This window comes from Poecilia latipinna, unplaced genomic scaffold (genome assembly GCF_001443285.1).
Source record: "Poecilia latipinna isolate Pla-1442-1.1 unplaced genomic scaffold, P_latipinna-1.0 Scaffold3054, whole genome shotgun sequence".
Taxonomy (NCBI): Eukaryota; Metazoa; Chordata; class Actinopteri; order Cyprinodontiformes; family Poeciliidae; genus Poecilia; species Poecilia latipinna.
This window is the reverse complement of record NW_015115670.1, coordinates 37,566-61,625: the sequence shown is the minus strand read 5'-3', so window position 1 is coordinate 61,625 and position 24,060 is coordinate 37,566. Positions and strand designations below refer to the sequence as shown.

Here is a 24,060-nt window from a genome sequence, read left to right as displayed (position 1 = left end):
CACACAGCCCTGTGGTACGCCTCAGGGAACAGCATGTCATTTAGCACCGACAGCAGAATGAAACCTGAACGCTGCTGTCTGGATTTGCTCCATCTGGTTGATCTGAACCTGCGGGTTTGATTCCGGCTCCTGGCTGAAGAGTCGTCAGGCTGGACGCTGAGCCCGTGAAACGGTGTGAAGTGGCTTTGAGTCGCTGCATGAGGAGAGCTGAGTGATATTAGTTGGTTCGTCGTTCTCCAGCGGTTTTCTGATTAAAAGCGAGCAGCAGCAGCTTCCTCTGGGCTCCTCCTTATCAAACTGCATTACGTCCAGATTCAGCCTTCAGAGCAGCAGTCGTGATGGGATGGATCAGCACCAAACAGGATCATCACTTTGCCTTAAATCCTGCTGACTGGGACTTTAAGCAGGAATTAGTTTCAGTTTGTTTCTGTACAAACAACAAAGCGGCAGTTTTAATTTCTTGAGGTGTCCTCCAGTCGTTCCTCTCTAAGCTGCTAAAGTCTCCTTCCTGCAGGGGAAGCAGAACGCTGTGACTCGTTTTAAACCTGGATTTACCTGAAATCGGCTCCGACTCGTCCTGGACTTCATTTCTCCTTCTGTGAACCTTTAAGTCTCTAATTGTCTTCAGTTCGTCCTGCTGAGTCGATTATTCACCTTCATGGCTGCTTTCCTTTCATTCCTCCTCCTTAAAGCAGTCCTTCTCCTCCTCTGGGTTTTGTTTTTTCTGCGTTGCCGTGTATCAGACGTTGATGAGTCAGAGCCGTAATGACCTGTAATTGCTGGTCGGTTTCAGCCTCCTGTCGGCCGACTCGCCGCTGTTTGTAAAGAAAAACGTTCCTCATGGTTTAAAGGTTTAAATCCGTGGGATGGTGACCGCCCAGCAGGCAGAAGTGCTGATGATTACAAGCTTCCTGAACACATTTTATTTCCTCCAAACATGCAGTGAAACCATCGAGTAAAGAGTTACAACGTCTGACGCCGCTTCAGAAACCAGCAGCTGAGTTATCACTTCCTGTCTGGTTTATCAGGCCGACATGGAGGAACTTCCACCGCTGCTTCAGGCCAGTCTGAGCTCTGCACTTTGACTAGGCCATTGTATCTGTTGTATTGTTGTTATAGACATCAGTCTCATTCAGGTGGATTAAAGACAAAATGTGCAGCAAAAACACATGAATGATGCAAACTCCATAAAACACAAACATAAAAAATGAATACAAACAGAAAATGTTGCAACTGCAGGACATGGAAGCAAAAAGAAAAATAATTTCCTTAGAAAATAATGGTCCAATCAGTTGTGATTGCACCATTTGGTATGTTTTGTTTGTGTCATGTGTAGGTTTCAGTGCCTCTCGGGTGTGATGCTCATGCTTCTCTGATGCTGGAAAACTTTTATCCTCTCATTAGTGGCGCGTCTTTGACGTCCAGCCTGGAAGGGCTAAGATGCGTTCACTGACCAGAGGAAAATGAGACTTCTGAGTCACGGTTGGGTCAAAACCAGCTGGATTCCAGCTTCTTTCTGTCTGCGTGCCTCTCTCCAGTTATTTTACTGTAAATGTAGTTATTTTACGCGGCTCCTCTGTTGGAGACGCGTTCTGGTCTCTGCGGCGTTTTTCTCAGAAAGCAGAGAGAATCAGCAGCTTGTGGGTTTATTATTGGCGCTGAGAGGTGAGAGCCGCTGTGGACAAACCTCCAATTGATCCTGCAGCAGTTGGCCTTTGCCAGCTCATATTATGCTGCTCTTAATTTAGTGCAGAAAGTTCTCCTTAGTGCCAGCGAGCTACTCTTGATCAAAGTCATTAGTCACTTGATTTGGACTCTTTGCTGCTGAATAATTGAGGCGGTGTGAGGATAAAGGATTTGACTGTGCCGGCTCACTAGTTAGAGGAAGTGAGCAGAAACTCTGAGTCTTAGAGAGAAAGACGGGAGGAGGGAAACGGCGGACAGGAGGAAGTAAATTAGGGAAAGATTGAAAAGGAGGAGAGTGTTGATGTGATGAATGCGTTGTCTGCTCTGTCCACCACAGCCCTGATGAAACATTTAGCGCTGGAATATCTGTGAAAGTGCCACCCATGACTCCAGAAAAAAGCCATCGCCTCCATTTATCCTCCCGCTGGTCGCAACGTTTCCCGGGTTTTCCTCCTAACAAATGGCCGTTCACTCAGAGTCCCTCCGCTCAGCCTATCATCATACATCAAACACAGAAGTGCCTTTCTCAGATAAAACACAATAATATGTTTTTTCCGTCCCATTAGCTTCCCATCAGGTTCTGGAATATTTCCACGATTCATCACCTTACTGTACGACTTCTGTAAAGTAAATATTGGGAGCAGCTTGGAGGAAAGGCTTCTCCTGAAAAGCATCCCATCACCAAACTGAGAGCAGAAAAACGCGAGTGTTTTATGAATGAAGCTGCCACTTCCTGCCTCCGCCCCTCAGATCTCGGATAAGAAACATGTTTCTCATCTTTCTTCTCCTCGATTCGTCTCCTCTCTACAAATCTGAGGAGTCTGTTCGCTGCGGCGTTCGTCTGTGAAGCCGATAAGAGTCTAAATCTGCGTCTGTCCTCATGTCTGAGAGCCAGAGAGTGAGTGAAGATCTGATGCAGATCCTCCGGAGCTGCATGTCGAACAGTTTGTTTCCACTCGGCTCTGCTTCAGCTTCGGCCAGCAGAATAAACCTCCTGTTGCTTCCAGCTTAATCTAAAATAACCTGCTGCTGCTCATCTGAGGAAGAGGAGGAATTTCCACCCAGGATGAAGGAACAATCAGAGATTTGGAGCAGGCGGTTCCTCCTCAGCAGCAGAGGTCACATTTAATTCTCCCAGATGATTCCTTCAGTCTGCAGCTAATTCAAACCTGAATGCTAAACACGGAGACGTTTGTCCTCTTTAACATCGGAGGGAATGTGGAGCGAATGCTCAAGCAGGTCCAGACAGCTGTCATCATGTTGGACATGAAACGAATTTTACTCATTTCACGAGGCAGACCAGGCTGATCTGGGTTTTCAGATTCAGAAAGAAAACTTTGAATTTATTTAGAGTTTTGTTCCACTTTTTGAGGATTTTTGCAACACATCTGATGAAATGAGCCATTCTGAAGGGATCGTTATAGATCACTGATAAAGCCACTAAGATAAAAAAATCACCCTATGGGTGACTGTAAAGTCACCCATAGGGCCATAAAGGTCACTAATGTAGCATTTAATTCACTCATAGGGCATTTAAAGTCAACAATGTGGCTACTAAAGTAATGAATTTGGCCCCTAACATTTTGGCTAAGGTCACATATTAAGGTCATTAAGGTCACTAATATGGCTCCAAGGTCACATAGGCCCATTAAGGTTTAATATGACCCTGAAAGTCCTTCATAGGGCCGTTTAGATCTGGCCCCCAAAGGCCACATGGGGCTGCCAAGGTCACTGGGGGTCACTGGTCCTGCTCTGCTCAGCTCAGTGTTTGGGTTTTTGTCGCTTGACCATCTGAACTTTGCTAACAGTGCCATCTGGACCTGTTACTGTAATTCTTCTGACTTAATTTTGTTCTGATATTTGTCATCGTGATCAGAACCTCAGACGGTTCTGGATCAGAGGAGAAACTTCTCAGTGGCGGAGCCAACAGGTGACATCTGGACATTTTCCAGAAGGACCTCAGCGGAGAAGCCGTCAGACATACATGGAAATATTTCTGCTGTTTATGATGCAAACATCCATAAACAACCAATTAGCAGAGATGCATTTAAGTGAGCAGCTCCCACCTCCCCGTTCCATTTTAATCTCCTTCATGACATGAAAACAATTTGTCTCCCACTGAAATCATCAGCTGTAATAATTAACCAAATTCCTTTATGAAATATTAATTGAGAGCAAGGAAATGTGTGTAGAAGATTTAAACGGAGCTCAGCTTGATTAGAAGCTGAGCTAAAAACCTCACAGTGTGAAGATTTGTCACAAACCTGCAGAAAACCAACATCACAACTTCACTGTGTTTTCATTTAACTGCCAACGTTAAGATTTACACAGAGAACAAACCTGTTTTTAGACCAAACTGCCAAAATATTATCAAAACTCAGATTATTTATAATTCTCAAACTATAAACATTGAACTTTCTGTTACAAATAAACTAAATCAAAGATAAAGAATCAACAGTTTTCTTAATATCCTGCTGCATTTTGATTTTCCAAAATGTAAATAATATTTACTTTCTGAACTAAAACATTTACAATTAAAATTCTCCATCTGTTTTGCAGTGATCTTTTCTCTCCCAGTTTTTACCTCTTCCCGCCTCTCTTCAGGCTGTGAGAGCGACTTCTGGGGCCCCCACTGCACCAACCGCTGCCAGTGCCGCAACGGGGCCAAATGCAACCCGATAACGGGGGCCTGCGTCTGCACCGACGGCTTCCAGGGCTGGCGCTGCGAGGAGCACTGCCACCACAACCTCTACGGCAAAGACTGCATGCAGGAGTGCCAGTGCCTCAACGGCGCCACCTGCCACCACCAGAGCGGGGAGTGCCTCTGCGCGCCTGGCTACACTGGCAGCTTGTGAGTGGCTCCACCAGAACAAAACGCACAATAAGTCACCAAATAAATACGTCTGTTAGCTTGTAAATCACTGAAATACGTTAAAGACCTGCTGCTGCTGCTGATGGATCAGTTCTCCACTCAGGTTTTCTGGTTCCGGTCAGTCAGGGAGGATTCAGCTTCTATGCACCACAAATCTGGAACAAACTCCCAGAAAACTGCAAAACAGTCGAAACACCAACTGCATTTCAGTCACCATAACGACCGAACTGGAATCACAAAAATAAATATACTTAATGGAAACACAGCAATTTAAAATAAACTCTGTTTTTGTTTGATAAGAAGTTTTTTGTGCTCATCTTGGGTTTGAGTTTGCAGATGGATCAAAATATAGACAGGAGCTGGGAGCATGGGTCGTGCTGAATCTTCTTTAAAGATTAAACTAAAAATCACAGGGAGTTCAGGGAGCCAGAGGAGAACAAAAAACACCAGAAAAGCACAAAGAGCAAATAAAAAAAAATAAACAAACTAGAATCAGCATAAGAAGAACAGAACAAAGGTAAAACAGAAACAAGGCTGACTTAATCAAAAAAAGCAACGATGAAACAGAATAATAATGAAACTGGAAACAATCAAAACATCAAAACAACTCAGAATAACCCAGGATGTGACGTCGTTAAGATGTTTTTTTTCTGTATCAGAATTACCTTGTGTTACCAAACTGCAATGGAATCTGCAGTTTGCAGTCATGTGATCAGCCGCTGGATGTTACTACTGCCAGAAATGACAAAGAAGACAACAGGAAGTAGTTGGAGGATGATGGCGTTGTGTTTTTTTAATGGATTATTGCACAAACAAACTTATTCATGTATTTTAATAGCATTTTTTTTATCTAATGGAAAAACATCAAATGCATTTTTTTTACATTAGTGGAATATTGACAAAGTTTTAGCGTATTAGTAATGGAAACGCAGCGACTGAGTTCCTTTAAATCTAAGCTAAAAACCCACAGCTGCCTTTGATTAACAATAACTGGAACATGGATCAATATGTTTGATGATAAAATGTAATGTTTGTTGCTGGTTTCACAGTTGGTGACTTGTAAGATGTAAAACACTTTTTGAAATGTTCCATAAAAATAGACTTTGATTAAAAATTACTGCAGAATTGAGAAGAAAGTGAATCTGGAAGATTTTTTTCTAGATTTTTAACAATTTTTTTGCCACATTGAGACATTAATTTGTGTCTTCAATCAACTTTTCCCCAGGAATACAATATATGATGAAGATATGGGAAGGAATTTATGCTAATTTTCAGATCGTAACTCAGTGAGGTTCAGTAGGGGGAAGGTTTTCTCCTGCTGTCTTTTGCTGCTGAAATATGCAAATAAAGATTTCTGTGTGAGCGGATGAAGTCAGCATCTTTCCCCGCCTGTGTTGCTGCAGATGAAGATGTTTCTGTTTGTCTCCTGCAGCTGTGAGGAGCCCTGTCCTCCAGGTCAACACGGCTCCATGTGCGAACAGCGCTGCTCCTGTCAGAACGGAGGAACCTGCCATCACGTCACCGGGGAGTGTCACTGCCCGCCCGGCTGGATGGTATGGCCCCGCACGCCGCCGCCCCGCTGCAGACCATCAGAAACATTCTCACTGCACCAGACAGAGGAAATCAGAGCAACACGAAACAGTATGGAACACCTTTAGTGTCACAGTACAACTAAAACACCATCCGTTCTGTAGACCTGGGCTAAGATTACCAGCAGTGTTTTATTTACCAGAATGTAAACATGCAGCAGCAGAGAAGAAGAAGCTCAGTCCTACAGCAGAAAGTGCCTGACCTGAACCAGCATGGCTGCTTCAACGGCCGGAGGAGAACTCTGCTTCCCTCCAGAAACAAGATGGTGGATAGCAGGAGTTAGCTTACCAGAACTGCATCTGGATGCTTTGCAACCATGTGCCAAGCACGGTGGTGGAGGTATGATGGTTTGGGAACCTGGAAGCCTTGCAGTCACGGATTGGACCAGGATCTCCTCAAAGTTTTCTAGAGTCAGATGTGGATCCATCTGTCCAACAGCTGAAGCTCGATCCGTTTAACAATGACTTACACAGAAACAAGTCATTTAAGCTGCCAAATCATTAGTGACTTTGGTGAAATATCACCGGTCAGCAGAGGTTTGACTCAAATTATGAATACATCCAGTACATATAAAATACTTTATTTTACAATAAATGTGCACAGAGTAGAACATGTGAACCAGCCTTGCTGATATGTGAGTGAACATGTGAGTTTGTTCTGACCCGCTCCTGCCTCCCTCCTCAGGGTCCGGTGTGCGCCCAGCCGTGCCCCTTCGGCTGGTTCGGCATCAACTGCTCCGAGGAGTGCACGTGTCGGAACGGAGGCCTGTGTGACCACATCAGCGGCGTCTGTCAGTGCACCGCCGGCTACATCGGAGAGAGGTGAGCTAACCCCTCTCCAGCGCCGCTCAGCGCCACTGGCATCACAAAAACATCACATTTTTACCTGCGCCACAAAATAGGAGCATCCAAAATGCAGTGGTGGGTCTGCCAACTAAAGAGATAGATGCTAATGCTAAACCGCTACACCATCATGGTACTTAGGGGAAGCTAATGCTAAACACTAACTTCATCTCTGCTTGAAACACTGCAGCCCTTAAGCAACAATTTAACTTTGACACAATAATTACATGTTCTGTTTTACCCTCAGCTATTGGATTTGTTTATATCTTTTTCTCTGCTGTCTGTGTTTAATTTAGCTCATTTATGAATTTATTCATTTTAGAATTTGTCTAAATTAAGGGAAGTTAAGTTTGCTAAACATTTTCAAAGTTAGCTAGACTGCTAAAGGGAAATTAGCCCTGCTATTAGTGTGTTAGCGGATTAGCGGATGCCCCCCTGCTGCCAGTACATATTTTTTCACCACTGCCTCTTTGTTACATAAAGTAGGAAGAAGACGTGTAAATCAGTGTCGATGCGAAGCTTAACGAGGGGTGTATCCATTTGCCTTATTAAAAAAGAAAAGGTAATCCATTTTGTAAATTCTTCTAGATTGAATTTTTTGTCTCAGCAATAAAAGCTGGAACTGGTTCAGTCTTTTCTTCACTGAAGCCATTTTAGCAGAATTTGGTTCACCAAAGTCTGCTTTGGAGTGGAAGTCAGATATGAGTGACTTTGTTTGGGATGAAATGTCTGTAATAATTAAAAATAAAACGTCTCCATCTGCATCAGGACGTAGGAAGTCGGCCTGGGGGCTATAAATGGCCCCCGCCCCCCAGCTTGGACACCCCAGCTTTAACCCTTCCATCCTGTGGCCTCCATCTCCCCCCCTCCACCCGTCATTATTCTCATTCAAGCCAAATTACCTCCATCCATCCAGGCTCAGACAGCTGAATTAGCCTACATGGAATAATTCCCAGACTGCTTCTCTTCCTCTCGTCCGCGTTCTAATGGAATTAGCCCAGATAAGAGTCGGCGTGATTTAAACGTGACGCCCAACAGAAGTCCTCACTGCGCTGCTTTAATTGAGTGATTTGTCTGTTTCTTAATGGTTTCTGCTGCTGGACGTGTGAGGAATGCAGCAGGCCGGACTCGGCTGCCTCCATCAGCCGCTCAGAAACTCTGCCGCCTTTGGGGCCGAGGGTTTAACGCCGAGCCTGCCGACCTCCTGAGAGGCCGCCGCCGCCGCCGCCGCCGCCGCCGCGCTGGTTTTATTGCTCAACAGCAGCCTCATTAATCTGTCTCTGGATAATAAATGAATGTTTGAAGGACGATTTTTACATTTAAAACCCACTCCTAACATTTATTGTTAGACCTGTTCAAATATTCAGATTTTTATCTTTTTTTCTTTTTTGGTGTAAAATTAGATTTTCAGTGTTTATTCATGTTTCTGCACTAAAAAGCTTCATTCAGTTACAAACTCAATTTAAAGAATCATTTAGTAACCATAAGTGGGATTTAACTGTCATTGTTGAGGCTGATGTCTGCTGCTGTAGCAGTCTGTATGACAAAATCTGCAAGCGCTTCTGACTGAAGACACTCTCTCTCATGTTCATAATGTTTTTCATATATGAACCACAGAACAGAACCAGCTTCCTGTTATTAGCTAGTTTAGCTTTTTAAGGCGGCATCATTCCCTCCAGCTCTGTTCAGTCCACCTTAATCCAACTCCAGTCCATCTGCCTAGTCAAAGTCCGGTCCGGTTGGTGTGAATGCTAAATGACCTCTGACCTCTGGTCCTCCAAACCTCGGTCTGGGTTTGGTTGAAGTGAACTCTGGTTTGGTTTGAACGCCAGTCGAACCAGAGACCGCACCAAAAGCAGGAATTGGACTACAGCGCAAGGCATTCTGGGTAAATACAACCAAAGCTGCTAGCCTAGCGCTAGCAGCAGAAATGGCTCCTGGTCTTCAGCCAAAGACTAAAGAGAAATCCTCCAACCGCTAAAATCTGACGCCTCCATCTTGTTTCCATCTGGTGAAGAAGGAAGTTGCTCTCAGTGTCTTCAGAGGTTTTTGTGTCGTTTCTTTCAGTGGTTCTTGGTGCAGCGCCCCCACAGGCCAGGAGGGGAACAGGTTGGTTGGACTCAGAACCACAGCAGCTGGAGGTGGAGGAGCAGATGATGGAGTTCTGGTTCCAGTGGAACCGGGACCATCAGGAGGAAGCAACCTGAGTCCCTGGTTCTGATGCTGCCACTGCAGGAGTTGTTGATGAGACTCTGAACTCCTCAGCTTCTCTGGTCCGCCTGACGACTGCTGAGTCATCCGAGTCTTTCTGTGGTGATTGGAGTCTGACCTGCGCTGGAGGTCCGAGTCCCGTCCCTGAGGCGCTCCTGTCCCTACAACCAAACCATCAACGGAGGTTCTTCAGTTTAAGTCCTAAAGGTTTATCAGGACCTCTGGAGGAAAGCAGGAGGATTTCTCCAGTTTATTCCGACTCTTGAATTACATGTTGAATTAAAATATTAACTGATTATCTGCCGTCATGTTCCTCTGGCAGGTGCTTCCATTATTTTCAGGGCCTCGTTAATATCACTGAGTGCAGGCTAATAAACACAACAAAAGGTGTTCCCGGCAGCGCAGACTGCTTCCTCCTCGCTGATCCTGCAGCTGGATTTACGCCGCTCGGCAACTCTTCCAATAAAAGCCTTCATAAAGGAGGATTTACGGCGCCGCCCGCCTTGTCGACCGCATTCATTTAATAACGCCGTGTCTAAGAAAGCTCCCAACGAGGCATCTGCAAGTCAAACGCGCTGCTGTCGGTGACGGGCTGCAGGAGAACCTGAAACTGAAACATTTGGAGGCAAACAGCTGCTTTCATTTCCAGAAAACAAATCAACAATAATCTGATTCATCAGGCATAAACTGGACCTCCACTGGTTCTGGCTGGTTTCTGTGTTTAACCATCAAAAGGGATGGAGAAATGGTTCTGTTAGGATTTCAGTGTTTTGTTTAATTTATTTTTTATATTTCTCATATTATTTTATTTCTTTTTCATATTTGAGTTTTAATTCATGTATTTTCTTATTACGGCTGTATTTTGTTCATTTTTTAAGTATTTTACATATTTTTCTGTCTTTTTTATTGTATTTTCTTTTTTTCTCATTTCATTTCATTCTTTTCAACATTTGAATTTTTTATATTTAGGTTGTATTTTTTTCTTTTATAATGATGTATGTTGGTTTTTATTTCTTATCTGATATTTTTTAAGCATTTTATTTCTTTTAATTTTTATTTTTGCTTGTTTTTATGTCTTCTTTTCATTAATTGGATATTACGTTTCTTATTTTGGTTGTATTTTGTTTTCTTTTTTTAGCATTGGATTAATTAACATAAATGAATTTAATAAAACCGAGATGTAAAAAGTGTAAACAAATATTGCAAACCTGATTATTTAAGACGAAAAAGTTTTAAATTGGATTAAAAGTGAAACCTGCTGTGAAACCGGCCAGTCACAGTGTTTTCTGGTAACCATGGCAGCAGGATGATGATGTAACTTCCTGTTCCTGTCCAGGTGCCAGGAGGAATGTCCGGTGGGAACGTACGGCCCGCAGTGCGCCCATAAGTGCGACTGCCTGAACCGGGCCCGGTGCTACCACATCAACGGGGCGTGTCTCTGCAGCGAGGGCTTCAAGGGCCCCAGCTGCCAGGACCGCTTCTGCCCCGCCGGCCTCTACGGGCTGCTCTGCGACAAGATCTGCCCCTGCAAGGGCAACAACACGCTCAGGTGGGGCAAACAACACATTGCGCTCAGCGTGCTCCACAGTGAATAAACGTCCTGTGTGGTTTTACTGAACGCACCAGCTGAGACTGGGATGTCCACAGTGAGGTCCGCGGGCCTTTTGCGGCCCTCAGAGAGATCCTGTGCGGCCCTCGTCCACAATTCAAGAAAAGCAGAACTTTATTTCATTGGCTGCTGCTGGAGAAGCGCTAAAACAAGTTAAAGTGAAATGAGGCAAATTGAAATATCTGAAAAATGAAAACTTAAGTAACAACACAAACTATTCATCTTGTATCTATCTCTGTTTGTCTCTTAGTTTTTCTTATCACTGACAAAGCACCCGACTGGTTTTGCTTTCATTTTAATTTGATCGCACATTTCGTGGCTGAAGCCATCAGTTAAATAATCCTCGACTAACTTAGTCGGAGCACACGCTCAAAAAAAGCCACTCAAAGCAGTAATTGAGCCCAACTGTACAAAAATATACAGATTTTATTGCATTGTAGGCACAAAATTATTCATTTTCTTATTTAAAAAGGTATATTTGCATATTTCAATGTTTTTCTAATATTGTGTTAAAAAGATTAAGAAATCTGTTGCATGTGATTAATTAATTAATCACCAGAAAATCAATAACTAAAATAATTGTTAGTTGCATCCAGTAACTTTTACTCGACAGATTAAACTTTGCTGAATAAGTTTTAAAAACAAACGGAGCGACTCGTGTTTCTTTAGCTTCGCTAAGGAGTTTAGCTAAAACATCTACAATTATTTACTGATTATTTCTGCTAGTTTCATCAAAATATCCCTATTTAATTTGTTTTCAGCCTGTTCCTTTTTGGTAAATTATGGGTTTGTTTATCGTTACTTTTTTTGTTTCCTGGGTTTAATGTTGACAATTTACCAAAATAAAATGAACTGAACTGGAATAATTTTGATATCTTCACAACAAAAGATACAAACTTTTTGTTTGTTTCTGTTTTTGTCCCATGGATAATTTTAGCTTCACAGTTGTCGCCCGTAATGTGAAAACTTTGTACCGCCCTGGTCTAAGAGCCTCTTCCCCTCCAGCTGCCACCCGCTGTCGGGGGAGTGCACCTGCGCCGCCGGATGGGCGGGGCTTTACTGCAACGAGACCTGCCCCGCTGGTTACTATGGCGACGGCTGCAAGGAGCCGTGCAGCTGCGCCAACGGAGCCGACTGCGACGGCGTGAGCGGAGCCTGCGTCTGCGCGCCGGGGTTCATCGTGAGTGAACAAACACGACACGGTTCAAAATGGCTGCCCTGCAGGAGGGAAGCGAATGTTACAAATAAAACCAGAGAGCGGTAAAAACAAATACATCAGTCCTGGATTTTACGTCCATCATCTGCTGAGGGTTTCAGGGCAATATGTCAGAAATATTCACAGGCTTTTAATTTCATCAAACTTCAGTGGGTCTCATGTGACAGAGCAGCATGAATGAGTCCAGGACGACTCATCGTCTTCATCATTTCTTTTACAGGAACACTGTTATGTGTTTTAATTTAGTTTTTTAATTACAGTATTAAGTTAAACTGAAGATGAATGAGCTTTAAAATCAAGTTTCCATACCTTGTATCTTGTCCTTAAATCAACTTGATGAAATTTCTGAGTTAAAACCAAAATTATTTTCGAGTTGACGTTACTTTTCCAGTTAAATCACGTTGCCATGTTTTACAGTGTAACTCCTCTCCAGGCCTCTGTGCTTCTCGTCGTCTCGGTCCAGTAAACTGTCAGAACCTGATCTGTGACTTTCTAGAAGATTGAAACTGAATATTTTTAAAGAAATATTCACATCACAAAGCATTTTTAAGGCGGAAATTGAATTTTTTATCTTCATGTCGTGCCACATTGATTTACTTTCACTCAGTAGAAAGAGTCTTAGTTTTAGATTTATTTTGATCCAGATCATTTAAAGTAAACCGTACAGTTCCTGAGGTTTATGGAAGATTAAAACATCTTGTGATTTGTTTGATCTTGAAAGCTGTAAAACCAGAAAAGCTTCATTTGTTTTATTTTCTGCTTATTTAGACATTCAGAAAAGCTTTTATTGCTTACCCATAATGCAACAGATCAACTTTTAACTCTGTGTAATTTACCAATTTCTGCTCTTAACTTCAGCCGTCATTAGTTGATGAGGCGATAAATAATGAGGGGAGGAAAAGTTTTCTTTCTTCTCTGTGGAAGCGGCCGTCTTTGATGCGCTGCTGTTGACTCGATCCGGCCTAATGAACGGCTGTCAGACGCTCCGCGTCTCACCGGATTGCATCAGCTGCTGGTCCATCGCAGCAAACAGCTGCAACAAATCAAAGGGATTTCCTCAGAAACACAGGAGCTGCGTCTCTGCTGTGAAGACTGGAGCGCTGCTTCCTGACCGATGCGTCTGCATGCAGGTGCAGGGAAAACGTGCAGCTGGCGGACCTGCAGACTCAGCAGGCCTGGGAGCTGCAGGTGTGCAGCTGGGATGTAGGTCAGAGTAACGAGGGGAACAAAAAACCAACCTGGAAGCTTTCAGAAAACATGATCAGCTTTAAATCTCCTTCAGAGGACAGAAAATATGGATTTTTATTTAAAATATTGAAATTATTTTTATTTATTTAGTTTCATCTGTTTCTGTTCTGCTAAGAAGCGCCGCTCCCTTTTTTCAGTTGGAGAGCAGGTGTGACAGTAAATGATCGTCTGCTGTCGCTGCGCTCTCATTCAGGAGGAGACGTTGCCGTGAAGTTATCGACTCGATGCGATCAGCCGGGTTTCCTGAAAATGTTTCCACTGGAGCCGAAACTCTGCTAATTAATTACAGATATTTTAAAATCATCGGATCAGATGGTCCAGAAACTCAAACCGCGATCAAATCCAGACTTTTTTTTACCTTCAGTCCAAATCAACTAAATCTGTTTAGAGCCATAAAATGAACGTGATAGTTTGTGTTTATGATGCCAAAGTCTATGAATTAGTTTAGATTTTTAATGAAAGAATAAAACTTTGGATTTGTTTTTAGCTCTGCAAACTGAACTGCGACTTTACTGCACAGTGGAACGTAATATTCTTACATTCAATTTGTTCTGGATGTAAAAACATTTTAAATATAAATATATTCTATTTGCCTTCAATGAATTGACTTTGAGGAATTGATTAAATAGATTTTAATGTTTAAACATTTTAACGCAATTAATCACATTTAATTAAGAAAAAGAAGTTTCTTGCTGGAACCTTTCAAGTCGTGCGTTTCTGGTTCGCCCTTAAATCTGACGCACAGCTACATCCGCTAACACAGAAGCTGCAGGTTAATTTCTGCTTCTAACGATCTGATTGATCCCTGGAAAACACTGAGCAGTTAGCATAGCTTAAAATAGCACCTCAGTGCTAAACATGTAGCAGCTAATGCTAATGCTAGCATCCAGGTTTCTAAAGAAGCTGACCGGATAGAATAACGCTTTGCTCCGATCTGATGGTTGAAGAACAGACTAAAAATAATAAGTATTTTTGTTGTTGATGCTTCAAACCCATTCAGAGCCTCATCACTCACTTCTCCTTTCATGTACAAAACATTTTCAAACATTTGGAAACAGTGATTATGTGTAAACATGGATGAGTTTATGGTTGTTTCTTATTTATGTGTTTTAACACCAAGAGGGAAATTATTTACACACAAATGAACATTTTCTTTACTTATTAATGTTCATTCTGACATGTTGTCCCATTTTTAAAAATAAAACCATGAATCATTTTCAGTTAAACTATTTTTATGTTATTTTGCATAAAATCCTAATAAAACACTGAAGTTTATTCATATTATCTGTTGGCTGAATCACCTTGAGCTTTTCAGTTTGCGTTTCTGGCGTTCAGTGAAAAGCTGTGAAGTGATTGCAGGGTTAGTTTTGAGTGTGTGTGGCCCTGCGGGGCCCCGTGGCCCTGCGGGGCCCCGGCCGCCTGCGGCGCTGCCCGGTCCGGCCGGACAGAGGCCGCCGCAGCTTTTCTAATTGGGCCGACAACATCAGAGATTTCAGCAGATGAAAGCAGGACGGCGCCGCAGATGAATGTGTGTTTGGTTTATCAGAGTTATTGATTCTCAGAGAATTGATGGAGCGCTGGAAGCCGCCGCTGTGGATGAGGAACCGGCTTTAAACAGGATTTATTTGGAGTATTGTCACCAGTTCGGACGGTCGGGTCGATACCTGTAAACATGGCCGCCTCTGACCTGAGGTCCAATCTCCGTTCCTCCATCAGCAGACGCCTTGTTAGCTCCCTCAGTCGGCCTCTGAAGTGCAGCAAAGCTTCGTCTAAATGTCTCCGCCTTTAACGAATCGCAGAACTTTGATCCCTCAGGAAGGTCGGCTTCTCTAACCTTTGCTTGAATTTAATTTGACGATTGATTCGTTTTTAAGTGGAAATAAATATTTTCAGCATTTATTTGCCAGGAGTTTAAAGTCAGAGAAAAAACACAAAATTTAATTAAAACTGACAAGATTTACATCCTGTTCTTGCTTTTTTTGTTTTGTTTGTTTTACATATTACTAAAAAAAAGAAAAAAACACTGATTTCCCTACCAACATGTTTCAGTCCTGGTGCTGATCCGAGTTATTTAGGATGGAACAAGAAGCTGAAGTTGAGGCTGATTCTACATTAGAGTAGATTTAATAAAATTAAACAATAAGAAACTTTATTGTTTTTGTGTCTAAACAAGTATGGGAGTCAACAAAGGTCTAAAATTTCATTTTCTGTTAAAGTGTCTTATTCAGGGCAGTTTCTGGAAATGCTACGCTAACATTAGCATGATTACACAAATTCATACTAATTCAAGAAAAATTAAAACTAAAAGAATCAACTCATGTTACCAGAATAAAGACATAACATTAGCAGAATGAAGCAGTAAAAAATACATTTAAAATGAGAAACGTTGAGCATTTTGTGAAGTTATTCTTTGGTACCAGTTTGAAAAGTAAGGAAATATTTAATCTTTTAACACGTTGAACATTAACTCCCATTAAAACGACTTTTTTCTTGTAATTTTATGACTTTCTTCTGGTAAAAGTGTTTTTGTTCTGCTAATATTTTGACTTTATTCTTGTACTTCCTTATAAGACAAATTCCTGTCAGCCTGGCCCTGACGCTCCGTCGTTCGTCTGTTTAATTTAGTGATATTTTCCTCAGATTTTCAGCCGAACTGACGGACATCCTCATTAACCTGCCGCACCTTTCAGAAACATCCTGCAGCCTCTGCAGGTGCACATCCATCAGCGAGACACAATAAGCTGCAGCCAGACGAGCTGGACGCGTTTTCACTTCTGCTGCTCTTTAATTAAAAGATAAACAGCGTTAAAATATTAACTTATTTATTACCCAGAAGTCTGTGGGTTTAATTTGTTTCCTGGTGAAACAGTGAAAAGTCCTGATTAGATGATAAATATCAGGATCTATTGATCCGCCTGTAATTATTGCAGCGGAGGTCACCTGTCGTCCCTTGATGGCTTTAATTATTGAGCCCATGCAGGTTATTTATAACCAAAGTTTTTATAAAGTCCTTAATTCACCAACTTTTTAATAAGTCCTCTCCTGCGCGCCGGCCGGCTTTGTGAATATTAGATTAATAGTAATTTAAAGGCAGCAGGTTGGAAGCGGGCAGCTTTAATTAACAGAGTTTATGCGATGAAGGTGCTGATCAATGCAGCAGCGGGCCGGAATGAGGCCGATGCTGCGGCCGCATGATGCCGCTCTGCAGGGCGCCGTCGGCCGCCATCGGCTCCTCCTCGCTGCTTATCAGCCAGCAAACGAAATGCTCCCGGAGCCTGGATGGGTTTTAACGGAGAGACGATGCTGGAGGAAACGCCTCACCATCTAAAACTGTCCAAACTGCTTTTACATGGAGGCCACGAAACCTTTAGTGCTTTTTAAATTATAAATGCAAAGACTTGTATATTTTTATGTTTCCCTAAATAAACAACAAACTAAACACAATATTTTACTGATCAAAATAGATTTGAAACAGAAAACGTTCTTTTTCCAGATTTAAAAAAAGACAGCAAGCCAAATCCTAACATGTAGAAAAAGGTTGATGATTTTTCTAGATATTTTTGTGTCTTTTTAGCAACAACAGCAGGATTTTTCTCACTCAGCCAGTGGAACTTTGACCAACATCTCTGAGGTTTGGTTGATGATTTTAATGATTCGTTTGACAAAACGTAAACTTTATTTCCTAATTATTGATGTTTCATGATGCGCCTTGTTGCTGGAATGTTTTGAACTAATAAACTTGTTTCTGTGGTTGTCAGGGAGACGACTGCTCCATCAGCTGCCCTCCGGGTCTGCACGGCGCCAACTGCTCCGCCGCATGCTCCTGCCGCAACCGGGCCTCCTGCTGGCATGTGGACGGCGCCTGCATCTGCAGAGAAGGTTGGGCTCCGGTTCCCTCCAGGTTCTGGTTCTGAGTCCAGACGGCACCAGGCTGGGCTCCGGTTCCCTCCAGGTTCTGGTTCAGACGTCACCAGGCTGGGCTCCGGTTCCCTCCAGGTTCTGGTTCTGAGTCCAAACGGCCGGGTTCTTCACGCCAACATGTTTCTGTAATAATAATGCGGCATCCTGCACCAAGTTCCAGCTCTAATGTTGTCCAGAACTTTTCATTAAGTTCTGTGTTTTTGTCTTTTAATATCTGGCTGTTTAAATATTAACGTGGCTCAGATTCTGCGAGGGGAACAAAGGTAATTAAAGGGGTTCTGGTTCTGGCCTGCTTTTGGTCCAGTTACGTCTCACTGCAGAAGCTTTGCAGAAAACAGAGACATTAGAGGAAAACATCAGTGATCAGAAACAGCTTAATAAATGAATGAATAATGAATGAATGTAGATTCTGATGCTGAATGTAAACAAAGAGAGAAAATCTGGTCGAGTTACAAACCGACACCAGAACCAACCGTTGGCTCAGACTGAGATAACTTGCTGGTCACATCTGTGGATGAACTTTGACCCCGCTCTGCTCTGCTGAAATGATTTCAATTAAACACACTGGAGGGTCATGCTTTGACTAGGCCACAAGTCAGAAATAACCAGGATTTGTTGCACTAAAGCGTCAGATTTCACTTCTTTCTAGTTTAGTTTTTGGATTAAACACAAAGAGTCTTTAACCCTACATGGGCCCTCTATGGGCAAACCCATATGGGACCCATATTGTCTGCCCTCCTTTTCCCCATATGGGGCCCACCTGGGTATACTGGCTGGGATAATCTGTCCAAATATTTTTCTAAAACATCTTCAAGGACTTCTGGCCGAGTCTGTAGACAGACTCATAAAAAAATCAAATGATGTATTTGTTTAGCAAATTTGATTTGTTTTAATAATTTTTTTTACTTAGAGTGAAAAACATAATTTTAATTCATCACACCTGAATTCTTCCAAATGAACTTCGACTGTTTATAATATTTGTCCTGTTTTAGATTCTTTTTTGCTGATCTTGCTGTTTTCTCTGGCGTTAAATTCAGGATAAATCAGATTTTCTCCCATTTTTCCGGCTTGTTGCTCCCAGTTTCTTCCATGGTCTCACTCAGGAATATTCTCAGGAGTAACTGATTGTTTTTGGAGTGACTATTAAGGTTGATGTTGCTGCTGCTGAGCAGCGGTCAGGTACCCGTTCCCTGACGGGCGCCGCTGTCTCCACCCTGCAGGCTGGCAGGGCGTGGACTGCTCCATCCCCTGCTCCAGCGGCTCCTGGGGCTCCGGCTGCAACCAGACGTGTCAATGCGCCAACGAGGCGGCCTGCGACCCCGTCAACGGCTCCTGCACCTGCTCAGCGGGCTGGAGGGGCGAATACTGCGACGTCCTCTGTCCCGTAAGTCTGAACATCCTTCTCATGTGATGAGCTGACAGCCATCTTGGTAGGTAGCTGTTGTTAGGGAGTTGCTATGACAACAATAGACAAGCTACAGGCTGATCCTGACAGCAACGATTTTGTTGATCTTTCTCTTTCACATCAGCCAGGAGCATTAATGTACATTCCTTACCTGTTCTGGAAGCTGTGGTTCATCCGTGCTGGTGCTGCGTTTGCCTACCAAGATGGCGGTTCAGCGGCGCGGTTCACTTCCGGTTCACTTCCAGTTCAGACCTGTTGAAACTCTTTATGTTTGAATTTTAAAGATTTAAAAACCTGAAGCGTTTGAGTCTGAATGAATGAGCCTGAGCAGGTTCTGGTTGGTTCTGGACCTTTTTCATCGTGTCGTCCTGGTTCTGCTCGCAGGACGGGTCTTACGGGTTGGACTGCAGGGAGAGATGCGACTGTCTCCACGCCGATGGCTGCGACCCGCTGACAGGAACCTGCCGCTGCCTCGCAGGCTGGACCGGTGAGTTCTGGCAGGAAGTCGGACTTTTAGCAAATGATTTGATTGAAATTTAACTGTTTAAAAATCTGTTTCTCATATTTAGCTAGCATTAGCGCCCAGTCACATTTAGCCGGCACGTAGACAAAACTAAACAAACCAATTACGCTTTGTGTTTGCTCTCAGATTTTCATTCAGGACGTTTTGATGAACAATAAACCATTAACAATAAAAGTCATGATAAACACGTGATCAGTATCAATAATATTACATCTGATAGAATATCCAATATATTCTATATCCAGAATCCACTGAACTCTGAGCCAGAACCGCACAGCATTCTGGGAGATGTAGGCAGAGGGAAAGCTTTCGCTGCTCCACCACTCATTACCAGCTAAGCTAGGTTGGTGGCATCAACTCACTCACTCTTTGGTTGCCTAGCAACAACGTGTTGCGTAACTGGCGTAAATCAGCTGGTTTTGTTTTTAAGCAGTTAAAACAAAATGGAATGAAACTCTGGATAAAACAGGAAAAACTGCAATTTGTTAATGTTTCAGATATTTAAAACAAAAAACGAATCAATTATCATCTAAATCGACTGATATGAAACAGTCCAGCCCTCGTTTTGACACAAAAGAACATAAAAAAAGATTAAACATCAACGTCAATAATAAAGTGAGGGAGAAAATAAAAAGTCAAATCCTTCTAGTGAAACATTTATTTAAAAAAAAAACTCAAAACAGAAAAACCTGCAGCCTGTCTGTCATTTTCCTTCTTTCCTTCAAACTGTGGCTTTTATTCCGGTGCGCTCAATAAAAACAAAAAGTTCTGCATTTTTAAAATGAATCTTTTTTATGAACGCAGACATGTTTGCTTCTTCCTCTCTGGTCCTCCCTGTGTCAGTCGCTGTGATTAGATCAGTTAGATCAGATTATGAAAGCGATGCTCTGTGATAATAAACAATAAGCAGCTCTTCTGATGACCGGAGTCGGATCTGCCAAACATTTTGCTCGCCAGACGCTGCAGAATCTGGAGGAAATGAATGATTTCATCGGATAATTGTCTCACCATTTATTTTCTCGGATAATGTTTTTCTTGCTGATGTGGAGGAAAATTCATCCCAGCAGGGAGAGAAGCGTTAGAGAGAGAGAGGAGACAACAGATCGATGAGACACACGAACATTCAGAACCAATAATTCAAAACCTGATGGAGATTCAGGTTCAGTAACGGCCGAGTTACCGGCAATAACTTCACAAACGTTTCAGCCGCGGAGAAACTGAGAGCTGCTGCAGGGGAGCCAATCAGGAAAGAAGACATTAAACTGTTCAGGTCAAAGTTCACACCTGATGTATGACGAACCGCCGAAGATAAACACAGGAGGAAAGATTCAGATGGGCAGACTTTATTTCCATGTCATCAGATTTTAAGTGACAGAACATGTGGAAGAATCAATCAATCAATCAATCAATCAATCAATCAGTCAGTCAGTCATTTCAGCAGTAAGGCAGGTCAAAGTGCTTTACATAAAAAAACCACAAAAATTAAAAAGTCATAAAAACATCCATGACATCCGTCCCTGTAGTGATTCACGGTGGTGGCAGCATCATGCTGTGGGAAGCTGCTCAGAGTTGATGGATGAGGGTAAATCCTGCAGAATCAGATATTTTTATGTTTAAAACATGTTAAAACTCTAACAGATAAAAATACATTAACACATAAAACGCATTAAAACTTTTGCACAATCAGACCCTGATGTGAGGAGAATCCTTCGGTTCGTTTCTGTACTTCACAGGAAAAATGCTAATGCTAGCTTTCTGTTGCTTCTCCATCTTAAAACATCAATAAATTCTGGATCTGTAATTAATTCATTTCCTTTTAATCAAAAACCGTCAGAAACATTTTCATTTAAAAACCTTTTTGCTGCTAAATTATCGTTTTTAATTTGTTCTTCAGGTAATTAAACCATCTGATTGGTTTTTCTATCAATAAATCCTTTTTTACAAATGTGAATTTGGACGCTAGCATTAGTGATAGCATTTGTGCGGCTGCTACCTGTTAGCATTGAAATGCTATTATGGGTTAGCATAGTTTCACTGATAGGCTAACTCTAACTGCTTTTAGCACAACAAACAATATTAATTTCAGCGTCCAATCAGATCGCTCAGAAGCAGGAATGAACACCCAGCTTCATCATCTGTTAGCGGATGTAGCTGTGCGTCAGATTAACGGCTGTACCAAAAACACACAAATACATAGGTTCCAGTTTTCATAGAAATAATATATTTTATTTAAAATATCTTTTTATTCAGAACAAAGAGGGACTGTTTGCTGAAACGTGTCGCATAAAGCCACAGGGCAGTTTGCAGAGCTGAAAACAAATACAACTTTCGTTCTCTTATTAAAGTAAAAAAAAACAACCTTAAAGTTTAAAATATTTAAACTTAAAGGTCGTTGACCCCGGATTTGACCCCAGTTTATTTGCTATTTGTCACTTTTAGCTGCACAGTGAGACGGTTTAGGATGAGCTGGAGACAAATTCAGGAAGCGTAATAAATAATAAATGGTGAAAAACTGAAAATCTTTCTCTGTCGGTTCTGATGCTTTTTTCTGACCTGAACTGGATCAGAAACTTCAGTTTTGCTTTCCTGGTGAATGTTCTGGAAAACTTTCATTGAGGAATATTTCACTGCCCTGATGTTTAAACATATGAGGAAGCAGGCGTAATGGCTTCGGCCCCGCGGGGCGCACAGCGCCTCCGTTCTGCTGGTGAACCATCTGACCGGATGTGGGCGGAGTCTCCTGGGCGCCGTCCCCCGGTGAGCGGCGGCGGCTCTGATCCATCCTGAACAGCGGCTTTTGTTTCTGCCTCCAGGGGCGCAGAGAGACGCGGCGCAGTCGATGTAAGGCTGATGAAAGACGGAGACACTGCAGGGAGAAAGAAGGCAAACCCAAAGTTACTGCAAAATATTTAGATCTGGATCATTTTCAAACAAAAGAAGATTGACTCACACTGGGAAATATTTCATTGGTATAATTATAACTCAGTGAACTTTCTGATCCAGCAGCCCAACCCATCATACCTCCACCACCGTGCTTCACAGGTCCAACAGTCTGATTTCTGTCCCAGATTTTTGGTCAGAGACAATAAAGTATCTTTTCCACATGTTTAAATACGAACCCAAGATTAGATTCGTGAATCCTCCGTTTCACAAACTGCGTTTCAGTCTCAAATGTGCACAAACCTTTAATTTTGCAATTGCAGTTTTTAATCAAACAAGAAACAAACTTAAAATCACACAAGCAGATTTATTTTCGTAATTTCACTTTGCACGGTTATGGTCAATGAAACGCAGTTTGGTTTTCCTGAGAATTCGATAAAAACAGAATGAGTCCAAATGTTTTTCTTCAGTGGAGACGGCATCAGCATCATGAGGGGAAACTTTTCTGTAGCAGGAAGAGGAAACTGGTCAGAGTTGACCAGAAGACGGACGTTCTGGTTTGTCACATAAGAAAAACGCAGAAGTTTCAGGTCGGGCTGTGAAAACGTTTGGAAGCCACAGCAGATAAAAAGTTCCAGATGTTGAGACTGATGTGGTCTATAAAAAACTGCTTTGGGGAATCGTTCATTTTGATTTGGTTCTGATTCCTGAAGGAATTTATCGGACCGGTTCTGAAAGAGCTCCAGCTAAACAAGGACAGAGCCACTTTTACAGCCTTTTCTATTTTTCCCATTGAAGATTCAGAATGTTGTTCTCCTTCCTGACGGTTAACTGGACTGATCTGCGATAAATCCAGATGAAAAATGGCCGCTGTGGTTTCTCTGTCCTGCAGCTATTAAAGGTGCGCACCGTTAAAAATGAGAAGCTCCTTTTACCGTATTTCTGCCGCCCCATTAGAAAATGATTTCCCACTCCCATTCCTCCCATTAAGGGGCCGAATCGTGTGACTCAGCCGCTGAGTGGACTTTTCATCGACGCTCCTCCGGCGGCGGCGCGGTTCAGGACTATTTTCAGCAGCGGATTGATCCGCTGCTCGGTGTTTGTTTGTTTCGGCCTTTAATGGCTCCTGAACAACAGAAGGAATCCTGTAGTGGAGATGAAACGGATCAGAACCGGGCCGAGCCGCCACAGTTTGACACCGATCAGAACCAGAACCTCTTGTTTTCACCTGCAGGCGTCCACTGTGACAGCGTGTGCTCTGAGGGCCTCTGGGGGCCGAACTGCTCCTCCAGCTGCTCCTGTGAGAACGGAGGCTCCTGCGCGCCGGAGGACGGCAGCTGCGTGTGCGCCGCAGGATACCGCGGCACCAACTGCAGGAGAAGTAAACGCAGCATCTGAACGCCGAAAACATGCTGCAGCTTTTATTGATTCTGTTTTATTTTATTTACCTGCATTTTTATTATTTATTTTCCCTTATTTTTATTTATTTTATTGTTAGTCTTTTATTTTTTTTACTTATTTTATATTCAGATTTTTATTTTTAAATGTATTTCTTGTATTTTATTTTTAGTTTCTTATGTTATTTTCAAATCCATATTTATTTTTTGTTTATTCATAATATATTTATTTTATTTTTAAATTTTTACCTTTTATTTTTCATCTCATTTTTATTTATTTGACGTTTTATTTCTTTTTGAAGCTTTTAATTTATTTTTGTTAATGAATATGAATTTTCTTTAAGATGTTTGTATCTAAATCCTACATTTCAGCAAAATCTGTCTTAGAATTGAGCAGGCAGAAAATTTAAATCAGAAATTTCTATTCTGTTAGCTTCCTGTTAGCTTCCTGTCTGGTCCAGGTGTTCTGCTCCTTCCTGTTAGCTTCCTGCCTGGTCCAGGTGTTCTGCTCCTTCCTGTTAGCTTCCTGTTAGCTTCCTGTCTGGTCCAGGTGTTCTGCTCCTTCCTGTTAGCTTCCTGTCTGGTCCAGGTGTTCTGCTCCTTCCTGTTAGCTTCCTGTCTGGTCCAGGTGTTCTGCTCCTTCCTGTTAGCTTCCTGTTA

At 42.4% G+C, this 24,060-nt stretch overlaps 1 protein-coding gene across 1 annotated transcript in view; it reads left to right on the top strand.

The window, feature by feature from the left end:
* The first annotated feature begins 2,566 nt into the window (after positions 1-2,566).
* LOC106939990 (multiple epidermal growth factor-like domains protein 10) overlaps positions 2,567-24,060 on the top strand; it is a 48,731-nt gene continuing 27,237 nt past the window's right edge. Inside the window, exons 1-11 of the mRNA XM_015022587.1 lie at positions 2,567-2,630; positions 3,563-3,616; positions 4,291-4,537; positions 5,991-6,111; positions 6,833-6,969; positions 10,538-10,750; positions 11,816-11,990; positions 17,033-17,153; positions 18,416-18,579; positions 18,985-19,087; positions 23,238-23,384. Of these exons, the coding sequence (XP_014878073.1) occupies positions 2,567-2,630; positions 3,563-3,616; positions 4,291-4,537; positions 5,991-6,111; positions 6,833-6,969; positions 10,538-10,750; positions 11,816-11,990; positions 17,033-17,153; positions 18,416-18,579; positions 18,985-19,087; positions 23,238-23,384 (1,546 nt within the window). The remainder of the gene's footprint in view (positions 2,631-3,562; positions 3,617-4,290; positions 4,538-5,990; positions 6,112-6,832; positions 6,970-10,537; positions 10,751-11,815; positions 11,991-17,032; positions 17,154-18,415; positions 18,580-18,984; positions 19,088-23,237; positions 23,385-24,060) is intronic.